The sequence below is a fragment of the Protopterus annectens genome, chromosome 17.part0, assembly GCF_019279795.1.
Source record: "Protopterus annectens isolate FY-2018-M chromosome 17.part0, PAN1.0, whole genome shotgun sequence".
Lineage (NCBI taxonomy): Eukaryota > Metazoa > Chordata > Ceratodontiformes > Protopteridae > Protopterus > Protopterus annectens.
Window position 1 is genome coordinate 110,172,884 of NC_056751.1, and position 19,112 is coordinate 110,191,995.

General features: G+C 44.7%; 1 protein-coding gene across 4 annotated transcripts in view; it reads right to left on the reverse strand.

Annotated features, from left to right (window-relative positions):
* KCMF1 (potassium channel modulatory factor 1) overlaps window positions 1-19,112 on the reverse strand; it is a 1,043,135-nt gene that overhangs the window by 625,639 nt on the left and 398,384 nt on the right. For all 4 annotated transcript variants that reach the window (XM_044059692.1, XM_044059694.1, XM_044059693.1 and 1 more), the window contains one exon: window positions 18,713-18,880. In XM_044059692.1, the coding sequence (XP_043915627.1) occupies window positions 18,713-18,880 (168 nt within the window). The remainder of the gene's footprint in view (window positions 1-18,712; window positions 18,881-19,112) is intronic.

Sequence of the window (19,112 nt, forward strand, 5' to 3'; positions counted from 1 at the left end):
AAGATAGGTCCTTGCCAAGCATCTCAGTCAAGTATTGTAAAATCTGAGGAATATTTGGCTTTGCTGTGTCCGTTTTCCTGTGCTTGGTTCCAAGCACAGAATCTCTTCCATTTATCAGCATAAGATTTTCTAGTACTAGGCCTTCTGGCTTTCAAAATGACATCAATCACAGATTTACGGAGAGGTGGTGTTTGAATAATTACATGATCAGCTATGCTGCCAGGTTCAGAGTTTGGAGCTGATTGTGCAAAATTTGATTGCTCTGCTGAGACAGCAGATGAGGTATTTGAGGCAAGTACTAAGGAGGGAGTCGAGACATATTCCTTAGAATTGTGTACCACTGCTGGTGAGGCCAGTCTGGGGCAATTAGGATCAATTTTGTTTTTTCCTATCTGACCTTTAGTAAGACCTTGGGGAGAAGAGGCAGAGGAGGAAAGGCGTACATCGATAGGTTTTTCCAACTGAAGGATAGGGCATCCACTCTCCATGCTTGTCTGTGATAAGTCCTTGTGCATAATTTGTCCAGATGATAATTTTGGGGAGAGGCAAATAGATCTATGTCTGGACTCCCTCTGTTATCATGCTGAAGACTTGTGGATCCAGTTTCCATTTGTGAGGGTCCATAAGATTTCTGCTTTGGTCATCTGCCAGAGTATTTTGTTTTCCTGGCAGGAACTGAGCTTGAAGATGTACTTGGTAAGTCAAGGCTGTGTCCCACAATGCCATGGCTAGTCTGCAAAGGGGGTAGGAATGTGTACTCCCCTGCTTATGTACCACATAACCGTGGTGTTGCCCGTCATTATCAGTAGTTGTCCTTGCAGGCTGTCAGGGCATTCTGAACAGCTAACATCTCTTTTTGGTTGATATGCAGATGCATTTGTTTTGGGCTCCATATGCCCTGAATGCATCTCCCTGCCAGGTGGGCCCCCCAAGCATAGTCTGATGATGCGTAAGTAGTTGGTGTTTGGGTGGCAGGGGGTAGAGTGAAAGACCGTCCCTTGTTCTGGTGACATGTCTCTGCCCACCAAAGAAACTCCTGTTGTAGGCAGGGAATGAGAGGAATCATTGTTTCCAGACTGTGACAATGCTGACTCCATAAATTTTTTTAGGTACCATTATAGTTTCCTCATATGCAGTCTTGCATATGGAATTAGTAGAATGCAGGATGCCATGGACCCCAAAGCCTAATTAGTAGAATGCAGGATGCCATGGACCCCAAAGCCTGCAGAATTTGTCTTGCAGATAACTGGGTTTTTGTTGCCATCTGTTTGAAGTTAATAGTCAGTTGCCTTTGTGTGTCTGGTGTAAGGTAAGCCATTTGGGCAGTTGTATTCAAGCTTGCACCCAGGAATGTAATTTTTTGAGAGGGTACCCAGTTGTGATTTCTTTTCATTTACTGTGTACCATAGGCATGTTAGAAGCCTTTTTACAAACACCAGATGTTGAAGAAGAATGTCCTTGCTTTCTGCTTGAATGAGACAGTTGTCCAAGTAAGTATAGATATGTATGCTTTTGTCTGCAAAATGCAATTACTGGTGCCAGGCACTTTGTAAAGACCCTGGGCGCAGTAGATAAGCCAAGGGGCAGTGCAGAGAATTGGTAATGCATAAAACCTGCCTTGAAGTGGCGGTATCTTCTGCACGATGCCCTTATTGGGATATGCAGGTATGCCTCAAGTCTAGAGTCACTAACCAAGAGTTCTTGCCCAGCATGGGCAGAGGCTGTTGTAAAGACAGCATTTTGAATTTTGGGATGTCCAAGAATGTGTTCAAAAATCGATAAATCCAGTATTGGACGCCAGGCATTGTCTTTTCTGGGTACCAGGAACAGTCAAATAAAAACCTTGTCCTTTTTCCTGTTCTGGTACTGGTTGAATAGTCCCCATATCCATGAGGGACGTTAACTTGTTTATGAACCTCTGCCCACTGATTTTGTGGCAGATCTGGCCAACCGTTTGGAAATTGGCAAGGTATGGAAACGAAATCTGCACCCCTGGGATACTATGTTTAATACCCACTTGTCCTGGGTTATTAACTGCCAATTTTGAGCATTAAGTGCAAATTTTCCCCCCAAGGGGGCTGCCAAAAGATAAGTGCTTGGTGATGGTAGAGAGGAAATCATTGAGACTGCTTACTGTAAGGGTTGTGCTTTGTTTCTTCCAGATTTGGAGGTAGAGGCACCCCATTGCTTTGACCTGTAAGAACCCTGTTGATTGGTATCCAGAGTCTTTTGAGCACCTGGATTTGCCTTGTGAGGCTCTGTTGGACACAGGAAAGGACCAATTTTTAGTAGGCCGGTGTCTACTGAATCTGGGTGGCTGCACTTGTAAGAAATCTTTTAGTATGCATAGATTTAGCTTTGTCTTCCATTTTCTTTAAAACCTCTTCTGCCTTATTAACAGAGTATCATGTTGTAAAGGGACATCCAACAATTTAGCTTTAACATGATCAGGCAGATTTTGCTCCTTGAGCCAGGAATGCCTTCTAATCACAGATCCAGTAACTGCGGCCCTGTAAGAGGCCTCCAAGGAATCAAAACCACATTGCAAAGTATGCTTTCCAACCTGTGCTGCTGCATGCGATAATTCCTGTAATTCTTTATTTTCCACACATTCAGAAATCAACATCATTCTTTGTTTCAATAATCCCAAAACATGCTGTTGATATTTAAGCATATGAAACTGGCAGCTTATGGCCCTTATTGCCAAGGTTGCAGACATATAAACCTTCTTTCCCCATCTATCCAGCGCCATAGAATCTCCATCAGAGAGGGTAGGATTTTTGGCTGTAGAGGCCCTTTACACCTTTGAAACCCTGCGAGATAGTTTCAGGATCAGCAGCAGGATTTTTGAATAAATATTTGTGGGAGTCAGAAACCCTGTAATATCGGTCTGGCTTACTAGGAGCTGGAAGTAGAGAATCAGGATCCATGCTTGATTCCAAAAACACATAAACAATGTCTAATACAGGAGGTACAGCCAAAGGCCTATGCTGAGGAAGGTGGAGGAAATCCCCAAGCCTCTTTTTTTGATTCCGAGAAATCCTGACTCTCCCCAATGAAAATGTTCCCTTAAAATATGTAAGGTTTCTCCAAAAGAATAATCCTCAGGAGGAGATGCAGATGGGATGGAGTCCTCTGCATCTGAATCCTCTTCTGATCAGGATTTTTCTATACCACCCTATGAGGAAACAGAAGAAACAGAAACCTGATCTAAAGATTCATAATCAGTGTCTTGCCTAGGCCTCTTATTGGGGGGGACCCCTGATAAAGGTAATTAAGTCCTCCGCCATTTTGATCATCTGTTTTTTAGGCATGGGGCCTGAGCACATGGCTCATGCATCAGTTTTTTAGATTTAGAAGTTGCTTTTGTCTGTTTTTGAAGCTGGCATCGGTTTTATATAGAAATGTTGAAGCCTGAAAACACCCTCAGAAGCCGTTGCCTGTTCAGCGGCTCTGGACCTATCCGAGGGAGAGACATCCGTGGATACAATAGGATCTCACGGCATACCGGACTCCACATGGGTCACGGTAAAGGCCTGCAACTCAAAAGTAGCGGGTATCGGGGGCTGCGAAAGCACCTCACTGAGTACCGGCGAACCGGCAACTGGCTTAGGAGAAGCTTCGTCGTCGGTTTTGGACCTCGGTGGTCTGTCTCTGTCCTTTTCTTTGCATTTTTGTGAACTCTGGTAGTTGGATTGCTATCAGACGACATTTCAGGGTAATTAAATCTGGATCCAAAATATGATTAAGCAAAGATATACAGATGCTTAATAGTGTGTTGGTTAAATCTAGCACAAAACAAACAGCAAGGTACGTTATGATCTGGGCCTAGGCAAGGAATACAGTACAAATGAAAATCCTTATGAGGTATTTGCTTCCCACAAGTAATGCAATTAACTTTTACTGATATCGGTAAGGAGCAAGAAAAAGTTTCCCCAACGGGGTACTTAGCCTTAATTGAAGACTTCAGTTCTGAAACTCTAATGCGAAAATTTCATGAGTCGGCCGACCGGCACTTGCGAACTGCTTCTGCTTCGGGCACCGCTCGGCAAGAAAGACTGAATAAAATGCCGTCGGTTGCATGTTTTATACCCCTGATGACCTGACGCCATGGAAGAGGAGACCGCAACCGACACAGGACCCAAGACTTTGATATTCAGGCCGACTGACGGCAACCTGCCAGCAGATTACCCTAATGTAATGACTGCAACAATGAAACACGAAGATAATCAGACCCAGTGATAGCAGCCCTGCAAGATGCTTCTAAGGCACCAAAACCACACTGCAAAGTAGGTTTACCAACTTGGTTTGCAGAATGCATTAAGTCTTGTAAGTCCTTATTTTCTGCACAATCAGGAATCAACATTTTTTGCTTATATCAATAATATGCTGCTGGTACTTCAATGTGAAACTGGCAATTTAAAGCCCTGATGGCAAGAGTTGCAGAGGTATAAACCTTCTTATCCCATCTGTCTAGAGCCCTAGAATCCCTGTCTGAAGGGGTAGAGTTTTTGGCTGTAGAAGCCTTAATACCTTTAGTTCCCTGGGAAATGGTCTCTGGATCCGCAGTGGGATTTTTAAAGAGAAATTTGTGAGAGACAGGTACTCTAGTATCTGTCAGGCTCTCTAGGAGCAGGTTGTAAAGTATCAGGGGTAAGTCTGGATTCCATGAAGACATCATCTGCAATATCCAGGACAGGGGGAATAGCTAGAGGTAAGTCTAAAAATTCTGAGCATCTTTTTGGATGGAGGGCAGTCCTGGCATTCCCAGAAGAAATACTCTCTTAGGGTATGCAAGGTTTCACCAAAAGAAAATGTCCTCTTGGGGGGGGTGGGGCTGAGGGAATTGAATCCTCTGCATCTCAGTCCTCATAGGTCGATAAGGGTATGTCCTGGTAATCACAGGGGTCAGAGTCAGACTCATTGGTCTGAAGAATCAGATGGAAAATCAATTCTTTGTCTTTTAGAGGGGGAAGGCTGGCTTCCCCTAATTAAAGTAATAAGGTCTTCAGCCATTCTAAGCATTTGTTTCTGTGGCATGGGAACTTGAGAATGTGCTTTGGTCGTCTGTTTCCTACTAGGCGGAACATCGGAAGGTCTGAATACACCCTCAGAAGTCTGTGTCTGCACAGCGGCTCTGGATCCCGTCCAAGTTAGACACATTCACAGGTTCCATAGTCGAAGAATTATCTCATGGCATACCAGACTCCGAATGGGTCTCAGTAGAGGCCTGCGAATGTGTAGAAGCGGGTTACAGGGGCTGCAAAAGCACCTCAGAGTACCAGCAGACTGCGACTAGCTTAACGGAAGTCTCGTCAGCAGTTTTTGACCTATGCGGTTTGTCTCTGTCCTTATCTTTGCATTTTTTCAGAAGATCTGTAGTCAGATGGCTTACAGACACCATTTTGGAATACGGAGAACGAGAGCGAAATAATTTAGAGACAAACATAGCCCGACGACAAATAGTTCAGGCATTGAACAAGGCACAAAACCGCCAGCGGGGGGGATGTCGAGGTCTGGGCCTAAACAGGTGATGCAGTAAGAATGAAAATCTCAGAGGTATTAGCTTTCCACAGGTAAGACAATTGTTAACTTTTTCTGACATCGGTTAGAGCAAGAAAAAAGGATTGCCAACAGGGTACTTGGCTTTAGAAGACTTCAGGTTTGAAACTCAAAAAATGAAAATTTCAGGTAGCTGCCGACCGGCACTTGCGAACTGCTTCTGCTTCGGGCTCACGCTCGGCAAGAAAAGCTGATGCAATGGCGTCGGCTGCATGTTTTATACCCCTGATGTCATGGATGAGGCAACAGCATCCAACGGAAAAATCCCAAGAAGCTGGTATTCGGGCCGACTAAGGGCTGCCTGCAGGCAGACAACCCAAGTGTGATGACTGCAACAGGGAAACACGAAGAACATCTGCCTGTAATACTAGCACCACGGACGCTTCTAAAACTGCAACACTGGAACCAAGCTTGGCACCACTGCTGTTGTCAATGGCAGACAGCACAGTAAGGACAAAGTCAGTCCACACCAAGGGAAACCCAGGGCAGACATCAATCTTCCATAACCAGAACCAAAAGCCTCAACACCGATGACAATATTGCCAGCCCCAAAGGGCAAAAAGACTACAAACTCTGATCTGAACATATAGCAACAAGTCAGCAATGACTTGGGGACTGAGCTTTCATTTCAAACTCCTGGCCCTCTAGAAACAGTCACTGAAGTGGACCGGAATGGGAACAATAACCAGAAAACACTAAATGAGGTAATGATGGCAGTAGTGTTAAGTGGCCTCAATCTAATTGGCACTGGGACCCGAGTTGATGACACAGGATGCAGTCTTGGAATGGAATTCTCCCCAAATTCGCTAGAATGAGAAGGGAATGGGAAAAGGTTCAGGATCATTTGAGCATGCAGCATTGCCCCAAAGAGCTCATCATAATGGATGTCCAATTCCTCAGAAGAGGAAAGACCCGACAGACAGGGAGTTATAATGGAAGGCCTGGATTACTGCCACATCTACAACGAGATGTGTTATCCCACCAATGAGACTCCATCCTACAGACCCAAGTTGGGATGGATCATACACAATTCTGACATTTCATCTTTCAACAAAACCAATTCCCATAAAAAGTCCTCTTTCTTCCCTATGATGCAACAGAGTGGAGATCGGATCAAGTTTGATCCATTTTCTAAGGACCTCCATGGTGAGTGGATCAGTGCGCCTCCGACTCGGACTGAACTGACCCAATGGATCCAGAAACCTCATTCTTAACTGTTCTGCCTTAGTATAGGAAAGGGAAGTTTCATGTTTTTTTTTGAGTTCTAAGACTATCCTTGGAATTTTTGTCTTTTGTTTCCTCATAAGACACTTTGAAGATAAAAAGGACTAAGTCATCAGAAGAAATGAATCCTTTCATAATACGCTTATTTTTCCAGGTCAAGCAACAATCACTTATTGACCATTTTGCATATACTGCACTGTCCCTGCAAGTGGAATGGACCTAAGCATACCGCAAATCTGAGGTAAAAAGGATGGGAAATTTATGGCCAAGTTCACACTTTTTAAAACTTTCTCCATAGTCGCAAAACAAGCAGGTAAGAAAGAAAGAAGAAAAAAAAAGAAGTTGCATTCTTACCATAACGTTCCACCTGTGTTGTCCATCTTCATTTTTCATTAAACTGTGGGGGTCTATTCCAACCCTCAGAACTGACCGGCCACTCCCAAACTTTATATTCCAGAGTTAAGCTCCTCCCTTTACCCATAATGCCCCATTCCCCCACACTACCTCAGATCGAGTTTGCCCATAGCATAAAGACCAAAAATTTCTATCCTATGTAAAGAATCACCCACAACTATGAGAAAGGAAAACAGGAGCTCAACCTGAAGGAATTGAAGTTCCTCAGAGTTCCACCAGGTCTCCCAAAGACTGGAAGGGGGAAGGGAGAGGGATGGTTAATGAAAAATGAAGATGGACAACACAGATGAAACACTATGGTAAGAACATAACTTCATCTGATGTTGCCATCTTCATTTTCATTAACTTGTGGGACAGAGTCTCCAGCTACCAAAAACAGGAGGCTCTCATGGGAGGATATTCCGGAGTATGGTAGAGCCAAAGGCACTTACGCTTCTGCAATTTTCAACTTACAATGCAAAACAAATGTATGAGGATTGACCAGGTAGCTGCAGCACACATCTTCAAATCGAAACCCTAGACCAAAAGGCTTGAGAAGTCGCTACAGACCTTGCAGAATGAGCTTTAACGGGACCTGGTAGGGGTATGTTTCTGGCCGAACAGACAAAGGAAACAGTCTCAACCATCTAGACAGAGTAACCTTCTTAATCAATTTTCCTCTCTTTCCCTCAGCGAAGGATACAAAATACTGCTCAGATTTCCTGCAGAATTTGGTTCTAAGTAGAAACGTAATTGCCTATGTATGTACAGCACATGAAGGGTGTGTACTCCATTCTGATAATTAGGGAAAAAAGACAGGAAGATTGAAAGACTGATCAATGTCCCCCTCCTTGGCAACCTTAGGCAAAAAGGATGGGTTTGCATGCAAGTTTACCCTGTCTTTGTGAAAATTAAGTGAATTTAGAATAAAAAGCTTGAAGTTCAGACACACTCTTCGCAGGAGGTGATAGCCACTAGAAAAAGGGTCTGCAAAGACAGAAATTTTAAGTCAATGGTAGTCAATGGCTCAAAGGGAGGATGAGCCAACATTTGCAGAACCACAGTCAGGTCCCATGGAGGGGGAGAATCTTTGATCGTTGGGTGAAACAAAAAGGTGCCTCTATGGAAGGCTTTACAAAATTTAGATTATGCCAAGGGGAAGAATCTATGCCTAAATTAAAGTTGGAAATAGCTGCGAACTAGACCTTAATGGTGGAGTAGCTAGCACCATTGTGGAAGAGGGATGCCAAAAAACAACCACAATAACAGCCGTAAAAGGGTCCATCTGCTACTGCTGGGCCCAAATGGAGAACCTTTTCCATTTACATTTGCAAATCCAGCTGGCTGAAGACCTAATGGAGGAGATGAGAATTTTTTGGACAGGGGAAGAAAGCCTGGGACAGCTTGCAATCATCAGAATTGGAGAAACCAAGTACTTAGCTTAAAAACCAGAAGGTCTGAGTAGGGATGCCCCGACGGGTGAGAAAGAAGGTCCAGAATCGGCTCCAACCTCAGCGATGGGCATGTCAGGTGTGACCAAACAAAAGGCAAACCAGATTTGTCTGTCAGAAGGGGGCAATGAGGATTACCTTGCTCTTCAACTTGAGAGCCTTCTGTAAAAAAATTGGGAATTAATGGCAGAGGAGGGAAGCCACAGAGAAGACTGGGAGGCCAAGCATGGACTACAGTGTCTCTAGGTGACTGTCCCTGAGGGGGATCAAGGCAAAGTACATCCTAAAACTTGCTGAGAGGAGATGCAAACAGCAGCAAGACTGACCCCATTTCCGTAAGATCAAATCTGCCATGGACTGATTTCAAAGACTACTCGTGAGGCATCACTAACACTTAACTGAGCCTGTCTACTAATATGTTGGACTCGCCCGGAATGTGCTTTATCAGAAAGCAGTATGTAGAGATCACCCACTGCCACACCCTCATCGCTTCCAAACGCAGGGGGATAAGACCTGGTTTCCCAGTTTGATGATGTACGAAACCACAGCCATACTGTGTCTGTATCTCAACAGTCCCTGGAGGTAGAAGGCTGCGAAGATCTTGAAACTCCAGAAATACCACCCTCTTCACAGTGCACATTGCTATGCAAGTTGGTCTTCTGGGGCATCCACGTACCTTGAACTGTCTGATGCAGACAATACTCACCCCTCCCCATATGGGAGGTGTCCATGGTCACCATGGCATTTGGAGTGGGCGGACAAATGGACATCCTCGAAAAACATCTGCGAAGTGAAACCACGAAAGCAGAGAATCCTTGCATACTCAGGAGAGTTTGATGGGGAAACTCAAGGGATTCCTGTGAGCAGGCCACTGGACCACTAATGTCCACTGCAGTATCCGCATGTATGAGAGTAGAAGAGTTACAGTATAGTGGCTGCCATAGAAACTAACGTCCAGAGAATTAAGTTGGCCAGAGGGGTTGGCACGAACAGAATCTGCCTGATCTGAAGTCTTACATTTGCAATCCTCTCCGCAAATAGAAAGGCCTGGGATACCCTTATGTCCAAATGCGCTCCAATGAACTCTATTCAGAAATCTCAGATGCAACCAGTTCAGTTTATAAAGACTGCGACTCCTAGGCGTGGAGCCAGATGTAAAAGATAGTCCCTGGCCTGGATCAGTAGATGTTTTGTTGAAGCAATCAGAAGCCAGTCATCCACATAAGGAAAAAATCTGGAAACAATCTGGAAACTTTGCAGCCTGAGGTGCACTGCCACCACTGCCAAACATTTGGTGAGCACCCCTAGAGGCTGTGGTGAGGCCAAACAGGAGTGATCTGAATTGGTAGTGACTGGCTCCCACTCTGAAACATACATAATGCCAGGAGCGTCTGGCCATCTTTATGCGGTACTACTTGTCCTTCAGGTCTACAGAGCACATCCAGTCGTGCATGTGCTTCACTGACGTGTTCACGGTGGTCAAGTCCAAAATCAGTCACAGGTTCCATGTTGTTTTGGGCATTAAAAAGAATGGGAGGGGGGCCCTTCTGGATGACTTTTGTCTAGTAGTTTTTCGATTTCCAAGACCGGATCCTCCCACTGACTGGGTGGAACTAAAAATAGAATGTAGTATCCTCTGGTTACAACCCTTCGCACCCAGCAATAGTCTGTGATGGCCTACCAGGCTGCTAGATGCAGGGAGGGGCACCCCCCCCCACACACACACACACAGACTTCCTCCACAGGAAGGCAGCTGGGCCAACCATTCAGGAGCGCTGAAGGGTCAGTCCAAGAAAATTCCCCATGACCCTTAGTTCTGTGGATCCCAGCGGCCACATGAGTGCAGTCTTCTATTTTGGTTGGACCCCCTCTGCCAGAGGGAAAAAAATCTCCCTGCACATTCTTGAAAAGGACCCGGTGACTTAAAAAAAACACATATTTTTACTCCCACACTGATTCCTAGAAAAGGACCTCTGTGGGGTAGAAAAGTATACTCCAACGGCAGACAGGGTCTTTCCATCCATTTCACTGCGGAAGAGTGTGTCGCAAACCTAAACAAGGTGGAGCCAAAGGGGGCATTAATAAAAGACTGTTTGAAGGGCTCCACAAAGTCACAGAGCCTCATCCAAGCATGGTGCTTTATGGCAATGCCGGAACCAGCCGTCCTCAAGGTACCCCACTGCAGCGTGTGACATCAGCCTCATGGATGCATTAGCCAGTGATTGAAGGGTGGCCAGTCTGGAGAAAATGGTCTTCTGTTCCTCAGCAGACAGACCCAGGGGATGAGCTAGAAAATAATTTTAACTGAGCCCTTTGTAGCTCTGTGAAATGCGATAAGTAATTTAATGCCCTCAAGGTAAATGTGGAAGAGGCAGACTTCTCCCAAATCTGTTGTGATTCTCTGCTGGGAGGGTGGACAGAAGAGCTCTCTTGTGCAAGCTCCTTTTTGGTGACTGATGCAGACAACCATAGCATCTACTGGGATACCCTTAGTCCAAAAGGTCTTGTCCAAAAGGGCACTCAATCTAGTCTGCCCACTTGGGGGATCGGTACTACCGCATCCATCTCCTTCCATGCTCTAGTCGACACTAGCTCGATTAGTGGGTCAGCAAGGGGAGACAACGGGGTAGTAGATGGGCCAGACCCAAAAGTCTCCCACAGAATCAATTTCTCTGAGGAAGGGCTTTGGGGCAGGCCAGCCACCTCTCTAACATAGGATTTTTACAATGTTCCCAAAGGAGACTTCATCAGGTGGCAACCTGGGAGACCATTCTCCTTCCTCGAATCAGTCTCAGTGGTGAGGGATTCCTCGGAGGAATCCATATAAACAATAGTTGTGTAAAACTTTACCATAACCATAAATGCCCTCCCTCTTCCATGGTGTGGGATTTTCCAGCTCAGGTGACCCATACGTCGGCTCCTATACAAACGCTTCAGCTTGGCTGTTGTAGTTGCGTGGGACGTCACACATAGGGCCATAAACCAGGGACCTTAAATGTGACGTCTGCGTGCACACACCTCAGAACTTGAAAGCCCAGCTGGTGTAGAGTAGCCAGTGATGTCAGTCATAGGGTCAAGGAGCCATTATGTGGTTAAATTGGTCAAGAGACCTATGACAGATCAGTAATGAGTGAGAGAAAGGATAAGGGGGGGGGGTTAGGTGGGTGGGAGGGAAGGAATACTGCAACATGGAAGAGAAGGAAATCTATGGTTATGTTAAGATTTTACACAACTATTCTATGTCCTTCTATATCTATGCTGCAGTATTCTTGGTGTGGGAGAGTACCACAGCTTAGTTGGAAGGAAGGGAGGAGTAGAATATGCTGATTCAACAAAACAAAGCAGGACTGGTCTGGCAAATCCTGCATGTGCTCTGGAGACATTGTCCAACTTCGTGTTTGGTGAAAGGGTGAATGGTGGACCATGTGGCTGCTTCTAGTACGGAAGCAGTGTCCAGGCCTTTTAAGACGACTTTGGGGCTGCCACTGCCCTGGCAAATGTTTCTCTAGTCCACTGAAAAACAAACCTGAACATACAAGAGATCGCATCTTAGCGAGAAAAACTAGTTGCAAAAATAGTAGAGAGAAAGGATAGTTCTCTCCAGCATACACAAAAAAGCTTTCCAAAAAGTAGTTTTGTACCTACCATAAATGTAGATGTTCGAGTGCTAATACAGCTGCAGTAATCACATATGGGTTCTCTGCTGTCAGGCAGGTCCTCGGTCGGCCGAATTCCAAAGTCTTGGTCCTATATATAATAAATACAAGCAATGCAATGTTATCAAAAGAGTAGTTGCAAGCAAATACACCATAGGAGGATAACCCAAAGTAGGTTGTATGAGGAGGTGTTAACCACTAGTCCTGTACCTAGAGGGGAAGGAGGGAGGGAAACCTGTACTGCAGCTGTATTAGCACTCGAACATCTACATTTATGGTAGGTACAAAACTGTACTATGTTCATCATGCATACAGCTGCAGTAATCACATATGGGTAGAATCCCAAAGCTACGCACAGGGTGGTAGGCACTAGGTAGAACTGGGATGAGCCAGAATGCCCTGCAACACAGCAGTAGCAAAGCCTGCTCTAGTTTTGGAATATAAAGGCAGGTGGTAGAGTTTTGTGAAGGTATGTACAGAACTCCAAGTGGCAGCCTCCGAGATATCTTTGGTAGGAACTCCTCTGAGGAAGGCTGTAGAGGTAGCTGTGGCCCTGGTGGAGTGTGGTCTGATGCCTACAGGGACAGATTTCCCATGATAGGAGTAACAAAAACGTATGCAGTGGCCTATCCATTTAGAGATAGTCTCTGTTTGGTAACAGGCTTCCCTTGAGCTCCTACAGCATAACACACAAAAAGTTGTTGCGATTTCCTGAAAGGCTTTGTTCTGTCCAAATAGTAACGTAGCTGTCTATGGATGTCTAAGGAATGTAGCAGCCTTTCCCCTTTGTTTTGAGGATTGGGGTAAAAGGTAGGTAAGTGTATGGCTTGATTTAAAGCTACCCTGGATACCACTTTAGGCATAAATGACGGGTTGGTTCGAAGGGAAACCCTGTCCTGATGGAAAATAAGAAATGGCTGCACAGCCATGAGGGCCTGAAGTTCCGAAACCCTACGAGCTGAGGTAATGGCCAGAAGGAAAGCTGTTTTCCAGGACAAATATTGTAAATCTGTTAAGGCAGCTGGTTCAAAGGGAGGCAATGTTCATTTTTCTAGAATGTAATTAAGATCCCAGGCTGGCACTGGTTGTTTCATTGGTGGTCTTATATTCTTAGCCCCCCTGAGGAATTGCCTTAAAAGTGGGTGAGAGAATAACGGTGGATCCGTGTTGAATTCTGCAGAAATGGCTGAGGCATGGATTTTTATGGAGGAAAATGAAAGTCCACTGTTCAGCAGCTCAGCAAGATACTGTAATACCGGAGGCAAATTCAGTTTTCTAGGGTCCTGGCCTTTTTTCTCATTCCAAGAGCAAAACCGTTTCCATTTTGCTGAGTAAGTCTTCCTAGTAGATGGCCTTCTGGCCTCCAGAATGACATCCTGCACCTCTTTGAAGAGTAGGGTCTGCTGAGGTGTTAAGGAATTTTCCATGCAGCAAGATTGTCTTCAGCTGACTGTGAAGAGTTTTGCAGCTGTGCTGAGTCAGCAGAAGAGGCATTAGAGGTAGAGGCCAGGAAGGAGTATGCGTTAGGCTCCTTAGGAGTGGGTACCAGTGCTGTCTTGGCCAGTCTGGAGCAATCAGTATCATCTTCGGTCTGTCTGCTCTTGCTTTCAAGAGCACTTTGGGTAGAAGAGGCAGAGGTGGGAAAGCGTACACTGTCCATGCTGTCCAACTGAATGAAAGGGCGTCCACCCTCCAGGCCTTTGGATGAAAAGTCCTTGAACAAAACTTTTCCAGTTGATGGTTCCTGTGGGAGGCGAAGAGATCTATGTCTGGCCTTCCCCATGCTTGGATTATTTTTGTAAACACCTGTGGATGCAGCTTCCATTTGTGTGGATCTGTCATATTTCTGCTTAGATTGTCTGCCAGCGTGTTTTCCAAACCTGGCAAGTACTGTGCTTGAAGTTCGATTTGCCATTCCAGAGCCAAGTTCCAAAGTGTCATGGCTAGTCTGCACAGGGGATATGAATGTGTTCCTCCTTGTTTGTTTATGTACCACATTACTGTGGTGTCTGTTCTTATCAATAATTGTCCTGGATGCAGGAGGTCCTTGAATGCTGTAATTGCATTTATTACTGCTAGCATTTCTTTTTGATTGATGTGAAGGTGCTTTTCCTTTTGGGACCATTTGCCCTGAATGCCCCTGCCTGTCATGTGCGCCCCCCAGGCGTAATCTGAGGCATCTGTTGTGATGACTTGATTTGCTTGAGGCTTGCAGAATGGGAGACTTGTATTTGTTTGACATGCTTGGGCCCACCATAGAAATTCCTTTTGCAAACATGGAATTATTGGTATTATTGTTTCCAAATTGTGGCTGTGTTGAGACCATAGATTTTTTAGGTACCATTGAAGTTCTCTCATATGCAACTTTGCACATGGGATTAAAAGAATGCAAGATGCCATGAAGCCCAGAGCCTGCAGGATTTTCCTTGCAGTAAGCCTGGTACAATTTGCTAGTGTTTTGAAGTACTGAATTAGTTGCCCTTGTTTTTCTGGCGTAAGATAGGCCATCTGGGTGTTTGTGTCCAAGTTGGCACCCAGGAAAGTTATTCTCCGAGATGGTGTTAGCCTGGATTTCTCTTTGTCGATTGTGTATCCCAGAGAATTCAGTAACAGTGTTGCATAAGCCAGATGTTCCAGAAGAGTGTGCTTGCTGTCTGCTTGGATCAGGCAGTCGTCCAAATAAGGGTAAATTTGAATCCCTTGAAGTCTGCAGTAGACGATTACTGATGCCAGGCATTTTGTGAATACTCTGGGCGCAGTAGATAAGCCAAAGGGCAATGCAGAGAATTGATAGTGGATTGAACCTGCAAGAAATCTGAGGTATCTTCTGTAGCTTTGTCTGATTGGGACATGCAGGTATGCCTCCTTGAGGTCCAATGTTACCAGCCAAAACCCCTTGCCCAGCATGGGAAGAAGTTGCTGTAATGTGAGCATCTTGAATTTTGGTACGAGTAGAAATGTATTTAGGATGGATAAGTCCAAAATGGGTCTTCAGTCGGTTCCTTTTCTTGGTACCAGGAAAAGTCTGGAATAAAAACCTTGACCTTGTTCGTGAGTAGGAACCTCTTGAATGGCTTTCTTGTCCATGAGTTTTGTAATTTGTATTTGTGCCTCTGCCCTTTGATTGTGTGGCAGGTTTGGCATGCCTCTCATTTTTGGAAGTGTGTGAAAATGAAATCTGTAGCCTCTGTTTATTATGTCCACGATCCATTTGTCTGTTGTGATAATATGCCAATTTCCTGAAAATAGTGCCAGCTTTCCTACCAAGGGAGCTGCCAGCTGAGATTTGCTTGGCATGTAAAGGAGGAAGTCATTGGGTTTGCTTTCTGTATTGTTGTGCACTGTCTTCGCTACCTCTTGGTGCTTGAGTTTGCCATTGCCTGCCTCTATATGATCCTTGAGTTTGTCCTCTGCCCCTTGAGCGCCTGTATCTACCTCTCTGGGGCTTGTCCGTGGCTGGAAAGGACCAGTTTTTTGAAGGCGAATTTCTGCTAAAACGAGGTGGCTGTACCTGTAGAAAAGCCTAGACAGTTTGCATAGATTTAGCTTTTTCTTCCATTTTCGGTAGTATCTCCTCAGCATTAGTACCAAATAGCACATCCTTTTGTAAAGGAGCATCTAGTAGTTTAGCTTTAACATGATCAGGCAAGCTTTGTTCCCTAAGCCAGGCAGGTCTACGAATGACTACTCCAGTAGCAGCAGCTCTACTTGAGGCCTCTAAGGCATCATAACCACATTGTAAGGTGTGCTTACCCACTTGTTCTGCACTATGTATCATATCCTGCAATTCCTTCAAATCTGGTTGTTCGGGTTGAGACACTGTTTCTTAATTGTGATAACAGAAACTGTTGATATTTAAGCATATAGAACTGACAATTTAAGGCCCTCATGGCTAGGGTGGCCGAGGTGTATACCTTTTTTCCCCACCTTTCTAAGGATCTAGATTCTCTCTCCGAAGGTAGTGGATTCTTGGCAGTAGAGGCCTTCATTCCCTTGGGGCCTTGAGAAATGGTTTCAGGGTCAGCATTATGGCTTTTGAAAAGAAATTGGTGAGAGTTAGGGACTCTGTAGTACCTATCAGGCTTGACTGGTGCAGGAGGCAGGGAATCCGGATTAAGACAAGCCTCCGAGTAAACATCAAGTATGTCCAGGACAGGAGGTATAGCCAGAGGTCTGTGCTGAGGTAACAAAAGAAATTCCCTAAGCCTTTTCTTGGAATCAGAAAAGTCTTGGCCTTCCCACTGGAAGTGTTCCCTCAAGGTGTGCAAGGTTTCCCCAAAAGAAAAATCCTCTGGGGGAGATACAGAAGGAATGGACTGTTCTGCATCAGAATCTTCATAAGGGGAGTGTACGAGTGTTTCTCCACATCAGAATGTTCTGAGAAAATGGTGCCCTGTTCAGAAGAGGGGGAATCTTCCTCCACTCTGGGTCTCTTGTCTGGAGGGGGATGGGAACCCCCGATATATGAAATTAAATCCTGAGCCATTTTAAGCATCTGCTTTTTAGGCATGGGGCCTGGGGATGGGCCCTGTGCAACAGGCCTCTTGGGATGCATGGCTGATTTGGACTTAGTGAAGGCCTTAATGGAAAAGGAAGAAGAGGGTCTAAATACACCCTGGGTGGAAGTGGACCTGTCCACATTAGGAGGCTCAACACTCACTGTGGTTTCGGTGGTTGTAGTCTGAGTAACGGCCGAGGTACCAGCGGTCTCGGGTACAGAAGACACTGCCAAGGAAGTGTCGTCGGTAGTCAGGGACTGCATAGGCGTCTCGCTGAGAACCGGACCATGTGTAGCCGGTTTTGGCGTGGTGTCGGTGGAGACCGCGGACCTCGCATGTCGGTCCTTGTCCTTTCGTGTTTTGGACAAAACGGTAGTCTGAGTATCTGACGACATTTTATAATCAAAGGCTTTACCAAAATAATGTTGGGCGAACTCCGTCAGACACTTAATAGTGCGTTTATTGAAAGTAGCACAAAAGCGACAGCCCGAAACATCGTGGTCTGGGCCTAAACAAGGTATGCAGAGGGAATGGAAATCCTTATGCAGTATTTGCTTCCCACAAGAAATACAATTGTTAACTTTGTCTGACATCGGTCTGAGGCAAGAAAAGTTTCCCCAACGGGGTAATTAGCTTTAATGAAGACTTCGGTTTCCGATTTTTTTGTAAATTCAGGAGCTGACCGACCGACACTTGCTAACTGCTTCTGCTTCGGGCACCGCACGGCAAAAAAGACTGGAGAATATGGCGTTGGCTGTGATTTATATACCCCTGTCGCACTGACGTCAGGGAAGAAGGCGACAACAACCGATGCCGGACCAAGACTTTGGAATTCGGCCGACCGAGGACCCGCCTGACGGCAGAGAACCCATATGTGATTACTGCAGCTGTATGCACGATGAACATCTTTCTATTCAAAGCAGAATCCACTCTAAGAGACGCTTCCAAACACACAATGCATAAAGAAAAAACTTCAATGCAAGCCCACAGCAGTACACTTTGTTCTTTTCTTTTTTAACCACTCATCTAAAACAAACAGGTTAAAACTTACCATCAGAAATTTCAACTTGTGTCGCATCCAACTAGAAACGCCAGGAAATTAATGTACAGTAGAGGAAGAATGGTGCTGACAGCACAAATACTTTTTAATCTAGGTAGAAAACCAACACTAGGAGGGCTACAACTAGCTGGAGAAGGACAAGTGACAAGGCAATAACCAAAAAAAGGAAAACTGATGTGGAAAAGGAAAATGGTACAATGGGATGGAAAATCAGTAAAAAAATCCACTAAATAAGTAATATTTACAACAAAAACAAACAGCTTGTAGGTACAAAAAATCTTAAATGGAAACAAGTGCCCATAGCACAAACCGTGCCAACTACACCAAATCCTTTTGAACAGGCACTCCAGGGTGCTAAATAACCAGAGAATACGAACAGCTCTAAAAGCGCAATATAATCTTATTCACCAAGAAAAATAAAAGATTTACAGCACTTATAACTTGGCAGGCATTCTTTTTAACACAACTTATTAAGAACATGTACAATTGTTTAATTATTCAATTAGCTAGTTTATTGACTGGAGTATATAAATGTTATATTAATGGATGCATTCATCTGAGTAAGTCCTTGTGGTCAGGATGAAGAACGCTGTGACTACATTAAAAGTTTAACGTTAATAGTTCATTTCTCACGGTGAATAAAAGTTGACATTGAACTTTTAGAGCTGTTAGGGTTCTCAGTAGTTATTTAGCACTCCAGAGTATCTGTTCAAAGGATTTGGTATAGCTTGTAATTACAACCATCACTGACATCCGGAAAAGGGTCCTGACTTCCATGGCTAAAGGTAATAGAAATGTAACTCTTAGTGTTACAAAAAACAGGGTGTTTGTATTAGGACTAAATTTACTTTGATTCAAACAACTTACCAAAATCTACCCTTGTTAATATACACTGCATCGGATGGTCAGTTGTGTGCCTCGTTGTTGTTGCTCCACTTTCATAACAAGATGCACAAAGATCGTAATCGTAACAAATTAAACACTTATATCTGCGACCTCGAAAATTTCCCTTTAAACACGCATCACAGCTCACACCTGAAAAACAAAGAAATGGAAAGATTTTCTGTTAAATTTAGTACATGATAGGGTTGACAAAATTCCAAACAACTGCAGAACATACTGGACAGATAAAAAAGTACAGTTTTGTACCTACCATAAATGTAGATGTCTGATAGGTATGCATCTGCAGTCCTTACATATGGGTTGTCCTGCCTCAGGCAGCCCTTCGGTCATCCGGATTCCAAAGTCTGGGTCCGGTGACCGGCTG